This window comes from Cryptomeria japonica, chromosome 9, assembly GCF_030272615.1.
Source record: "Cryptomeria japonica chromosome 9, Sugi_1.0, whole genome shotgun sequence".
In the NCBI taxonomy this organism is placed as follows: Eukaryota; Viridiplantae; Streptophyta; class Pinopsida; order Cupressales; family Cupressaceae; genus Cryptomeria; species Cryptomeria japonica.
In genome coordinates, this window is record NC_081413.1 from 296,550,508 (window position 1) to 296,557,321 (window position 6,814).

At 35.5% G+C, this 6,814-nt stretch overlaps 1 protein-coding gene across 1 annotated transcript; it reads left to right on the plus strand.

Annotated features, from left to right (window-relative positions):
• The first annotated feature begins 4,552 nt into the window (after nucleotides 1–4,552).
• On the plus strand, nucleotides 4,553–6,441 carry LOC131079575 (protein ECERIFERUM 2). The gene is made up of 2 exons (XM_058017560.2): nucleotides 4,553–5,075; nucleotides 5,406–6,441. Exons 1-2 carry the CDS (start codon nucleotides 4,653–4,655, stop codon nucleotides 6,306–6,308), a joined length of 1,326 nt encoding a protein of 441 aa, XP_057873543.1. The 5' UTR covers nucleotides 4,553–4,652; the 3' UTR covers nucleotides 6,309–6,441.
• Nucleotides 6,442–6,814: the final 373 nt, after the last annotated feature.

Here is a 6,814-nt window from a genome sequence, read left to right on the forward strand (position 1 = left end):
CATCAAGGAGAGACTTCCACCTTTGAGTTTCAAACCTTTCTCTATCTATTCTTTTGCATCCTCTAATTATTTTTCCAAAGCAACAATCTTTTCCTCAAGTTTGGTGCATTCAATAGATTTATCATGAATCTTGGTCTCCAAACAATCAACAATCTTCTTGAATTCAACTTGAATCTTTAGGTTAACTATGTTATCCTTAGCCTTCTTGATTTTATCATCACATTCTTTACTTCCTCCATTACTAGTTTTCAATTTAAAAATTTTATCTTCTACCACTATGAGTTTGCCTTTGCATTCCTTGCCTTCTTCAATTTGAGCTTTTAGTTTGACAATTATCTTTTTTGCCTTATTGAATTTTTTCTTGTATTCTTAACATTTTGCTCTTGCAACATCTAGACCCTGTCATTAAGAGCAGACCAAAGTTCTCCTTCACAATCTACTTCATAGTCATTAAGATCAATATTCAAACCAACATGTTTCATTGCCTCAAGGTTCAATATAGATGATGTCTTTAACCATTGCTCTAGAATCCATGAGTTCAAACACATGATCTACCTCAATTGTTAGATTGATATCTTAGGAAACTTGCTTTGATACCAATTGTTGAACACTCAGATGCCGGTGAAGGGGATGGAGGTGAATCAACATTAACTAAAATTCATACATTTATTAACCATTTAAATATTAGAATATATTTGTTGGAGGGAATAACATAACAAAGCATGCACCACATAAGAACACTGATTTTTTATGTGGAAAACCCAATAAGGGAAAAACCTTGATGAGAGTTAACTTACACTATATTAAACATATGTTACAGTGTTTGTTTTGGGGCTCACAACCCAAAGAAGCTCATTGCTCCCATAAAGGACTTGCAAAGCAAGATACAATGAAATAGGGACCTGCTAAAGAGACTCACTACAAGATACGTGAAGATTATAATGAAAATGGAAATATGAATTTCTCTAGAAGAAGCATCTGACATATATTGATGTTGTACTCCTCTTTGTAGAACAATTACTTTGTCGTATTGACTTACCACACTTATAATCATTTGATACATCACCAAATCATTTTGTATGTTCCCAACCCTTCATAAATGATCTATCCTTCTTATATACCCTCCGCAACACGTCAAAACATCAATTAGGTTGGATCCAATAGGACCTAACAAATGAAACACGTGTGATCCAATATAAATCATCTTCAAACACATGTAACATGAACAAAATTAGGTTGTAGATCAAATACTTGAACTCAATCAAATCCCAAACACATCCTCCAAAATATTTAAGATAGGTCGGGATTAATTGCAAATGAAGGAACTCTAATTGTCGGCCCAATATCAACACCACTCTCAAAATTGTTAATTGTTTACCTTTACACCACCAAGGAGAATCCAAAATCATCATGTAGACCAAGATGAAGGCAAAGAAGACCATATACAACCTCTTACAATCATCTTTACAAGAAATTAATCATCAAGTGATGGCACAGGTGGAGAGACCCACTAAACTAATAGAATAGGGCAAAGTAGTTTGACTAAAACACTCTTAACACAATGAATATTGCACTGCGGTACACAAAAATATTTGCAACACATATCACTGCACCCTTATACCTTCTTAAACATGTTCCCAAGTTTTCACAAGCATACCAATCACAATTGAGGAACGCAGAGCATTGTAATGAGTAATTGAGATACATTAGATTGTTAAACTGTATTTCGAAGGACAAACGCTTATAACTCTTACTCTAGAAATGGTTATGACTTAAAATTTGGGAAGTAGACACCTTACACATTACTAAAATTAACTCCAGAACCACACAATAAGGTCATGCAATGCGGTATAATGCAAAGCAAAATACCAACTCACAAACTTAGGAAAATACATTGTTAATACCTTAGACAAATTTTCTAGCCATACAAGTAAGACTAGAAGCATTGCAAGCCTTCATTTGACTCCTTGAAACATAGATAAATCAATCAATATGATTGCATTCCTCACCCAAAGTATAAATCATATGTAATAATGTGTTATTGTATATATAGCATACATCCAGATTGATACATTGTCATGGAAACCTTTGATGATCTTCTAAACTATCTCCAATCATGTTGATCACATATCAAACCAAATCTCTCAAATATCTCTGTCAAATATGTTGATCCTAGACATTTCTTAGCCTCTTCAATGTTTCTCAACCTCTTCAACAATAATAGTCTTTTTCTATACAAGTATACTAGATTGACATCAATGACAACACATATTGAGTTATCAATGACAGCACCATGCTGCACATATTGCCAAAAAATAGGCCTTGATGGCTTTGGCATTTAATTAACCACACATTCGTTACTTGTAGATGTACTTTGCTCTCCTTGAGATACTTTAGTATCGAATCTTTTTTTTTCCGTCTTTTAGAACATGCAATATTTTTGCCATTAAATCCAATGATCTATCTTTTCTTTGATGGATTTTAACCAAGGTTTCAAGGAATAATTTTTCTCTCTTTATTCTTTAATGGGTGCTTTTCTCTTACACCTTTTTTCATGTCTCATTCTTTATCTTGTTCCTATGCTTGCGACTTTCTTTGATCCCTTCTTTGATACCTAATCTATCTTTTACTAGAAAGCATCAATAATTTAGTTTATCCTACATGATGAAAAGATTGATGATATGATACCACCAACATGAAGCTTAGCTAAATATTCATACGAAAATACTCAAATATGAAATAGCCACCAAGATATTTAGATAATAGATTGTCAAAATGCCTACAACACATAATAGATTTGAACACATAATAATGGCTCAAATCAAATATTTTATCTAAATATGTTTCTATAACAAATTATGACTTTAATTATTTTCCTCTACAACAATCAAAAATATATTTAGAAAGGAAAATAACTTCCCCAAAGCTTAATCTATTATGATCTAATAAGAAACATACACATGTGCAACAATCAACCTAGATTAGTGATGGATAGACATGGACTAATGTAATATGAAATAAAATGCTAAAGAAATGCAAATAAATACAAATAATCAATTTATTTATCTTTCTGATAGTAGAATGAGTACAATATGAGATTTCACTAAAAAATGAATGCTTTGAGATAAGAGAAGGATAATGATAGCCTGTATCTCACCTCGAGATTAGAATAGTTTGCTTGCTCTATATTGGGTTGAGTTTGTGATTGCATAAATGTCTAGCATTTGTGGACTTGATTGAGCATTCTACATAACTCCTCCCTATTTTCATTGGTTCAACTTTGATTCTTTTGCTTGTTTTAGTATTTTGAGATTGGTAGTATTATAGAATATGTTTGTAGAATTGACATTAGTGTTGCAAGGGGACATATTTTCCAGGTCAACCCCTAGAAAAAATGAGTAAATAATGGAAGACAATACTCTCAATCAATTATATACTTCTAGAATGATCATGTAAATCTAGATCCCATTTATTGTACCAATTGAAGTTTTCTAATGCAAATGATATATGCCTTAGACTACTTAGAGAAAGGATGATGAGATAGGATGTGAAAAAGGGTACATCATTGAATGACTTAAATATTAGGACATAAGAATGAATCACACAAATTTGTGTCAATGAATTGGCCAAAATTTGAATTTGAAAGGGTAGAGTTTGGTGGTCTAAAGTCTTACCCATGATCATAGACTTTGATCTTTGACGAAAAAAAAACCTAGATCAAGATGGATGATAGATTCATGAAAATATATGCATTAATGCAATAAATATACAAATCTAAAAAATATATTAAGATATATATACAATTAAATTAAATAAGAAATAAATGAATAAAATTGTCTTGAATAAATTGACTTAGCGATCATATTTGTAGCTATTGTTGCTTCGTCTGTCTCCAATAATAGATTCCCATCCTGTTTGGATTGTAGAACAAGTAACAATAAGATCTATTTAGAAACAAAATTACACTATTTATCAATATAAAAAATAAATTAAAAAGATTAAATCAGAAATGAGGAAGGTCTCAATATTTCGTTATTACAATGCTATTTAGTAACATAGAAGGAAAAACACATGGATGAAAAGTGAACAGCTTGAGGAATATGTTTGAAGAAGAGAAGATAATAATAGTTGTAGATTTCTTGATCAAGATACATAATAAAAGATCCCAGAAGCGAAAGGAAAAAATAAATTAGAAACTAGATTTTGGATTGTACATGACTATCCGTAAATTCTATAAACCGGTATCCGTGATTTACCTTGTGAACATGATTAAAAACCTACATTCATTTATTCATTTCTTACAACTACAGTGATACATGAATGCGTAATACTAAATTCACCGGATCAATTTATTGCTGAGACTTTTCTTTTAATTATTCGAAAGTGTTGAGTTGGTGCTGTATTCAAGGATTAGCTTGCCACCTTCACTGATATTGATTACGAGAAGTACAATCTACGGTTCAGATTTCTGGAGCATTGGGTGTCGTAAACATTTCATCAATAATTGAACACTACAACATTTATACTACACCAGTCTCACCTGAATTTTCTTAAATGTCATTCATATTTCTACCAACTCAGCAGACCACTGCAGCAATTTAAGTAGTGATTCGCCTGGTTGTTTCTTGTAAAATATCCAGAGTCGATCGAAGATGGGGGAAGAGAAGGTGAAGATTCATTCGACGTCGACGGTTGTGCCCAGCAAGGCTGTGGCGCCGGGAAAATGTTACCCGCTGTCGAACCTGGATCACATGATGCGCCTGCACAATGTCCGACTGGTATACTACTACAAAAAGTTCAGCAACAAAGCAAGCTTGGATCTTATCTCGAACTTGAAAATTTCCCTGTCGGCTGTTCTTTCCAGCTACCCGGCAGTCTGCGGAAGGTTGCAGACCCGAGACGACGGCAACTGGGAGATCAAGTGCACCGATGCCGGAGTTAGGGCTTTGGAGGCCACGGTCGATTCAACGCTTGAAAATTGGCTTCAAACAGCCGATAGATCTGCCGAGTTAGGGCTTTGCCATTGGGAGGGCATTGGCTCTGATCTTTATATTTCCTCGCTCGTCTATGTCCAGGTCGGTTGAATCTGTGTCTTTAACAAGATATTTCATTACAGAATCCTCAATATTTAGACATTTCACTGAAGAATCCTCAATATTTAGACATTTCACTGAAGAATCTTTAATATTTAGATATTTCACTAAAGAGTCCTCAATATTTAGATATTTTACTAAAGAATCCTCAATATTTGGATATTTCACTTAAGAATCCTCAATATTTAGATGTTTCATCACAGATTCCTCAAATTTTTCTTGGTTTTTCTGAAACCCTAACCTTCATTAGGATCTAATTTTGCCGTATCTATTCACAGAAAATCGATTGAAATATAATCTTTATGCTTGCAGTTCAATGAATTTGAAGGAGGGGGATTGGCGATAGGAATAAGCTGCGGACACATGCTGGCAGACCCGAGTTGCCTAACCCTAATGATGAAAGCCTGGGGAGAAACTCACCGCCGGGCACAGGTTTTGCACCCGCCCTTCTTCCACCCGCCGGGGCTCAAGGCACGCGCCAACAAGAACAATGAAACCACGGCAACGCGCTACTATGAGACAACATTCAAGCAGGAGGTTAGCACCTCCTTAAATTTCAGGACCGTGACCTTCAAATTCAGCCATGACATGGTCCAGCAGTGCATTTCACAAGTTGAGAGCGGGAGTCATAAATATCAAGGGGTTACAGCGTTTGAGGCCCTGTCTGCCCTGTTCTGGGCCGCCTGCAGCAAGGCCAAGGATCTGCAAGAAGCTAGGTTATCTATCTGCACCGAATTTCGGAAAATAATTATTGCCCCTCTGCCACACGGTTTCTTCGGAAACGCACTGCATTTTTCAGAGGTGTGCATGACCGCGCAAGATCTTGCCGACCTGTCTCGCCCTGCCAAGGCAATACACGATGATATTTTCCGGCTGGAAAGGGAGGAACTGAGGTCGGTGATTGAATGGCTTGAAAATCACAAGAACAAGGAAGGGCAGCTGCCGCTCCCCTTTTATCTCTACGGTCCTCACTTGACAGCCATTAATGGAGAAGGCTTCTTTACATATGAGAGTGTGTTCGAGCAGGATGAGAAGCCCCTCCATGTTTCGTATTATGTGGAGCCTATGCATGAGGAAGGTCTTATTTTCGTGCTACCTTCCGCTGAAGGTAATCTCAGCAGAACTGTTATGCTCACTCTTCCCGAGCACCAGGCGAGCTATGTTTGTCAGGATCCTGACATTTTACAATTCTCCCCTACATTATGGATGAAATAAAAACAGATGATCAGAAGAATGTAAAGTTTTTGTGTTGTAATCTGGATTGCATGAATAAATGAAAGCGATTGCAGTATATTGCCAAGTGCAATTTAGCTGATAGCTGCTGTAATTGCATGCATGCTTTTTTTGATAGCGATTTCAGACCAATTTGGATGATAAAGAGTAAAAAAGTGATACCTGAATGCCCCACCAACCCAATTTAAAGCTTTTTGTTAAGCCTAATCAATATGAAATCTACCCATAAACCTGTTTTCCGACGGATCATTAACTGATGAAAGGGAATTTGTCCAAAGTCCCGCTTGATTCCTGGCTCTTCTAATTTTTCTTTTTTTAAGCCTTTTTGCTATAAATAGTTAGTGCTTAGGTGCGGGAGTAATTGAATTTGTTTTAATTTCAAAGGTTAAGTGGTAAGAGGTATTGAATGAATGAATGAATGTCTAGGAGGTATTGAATGAATGTTTATGATATGTCTAGAAAGTTTTTATAAGACTTGTGGGTAGTCA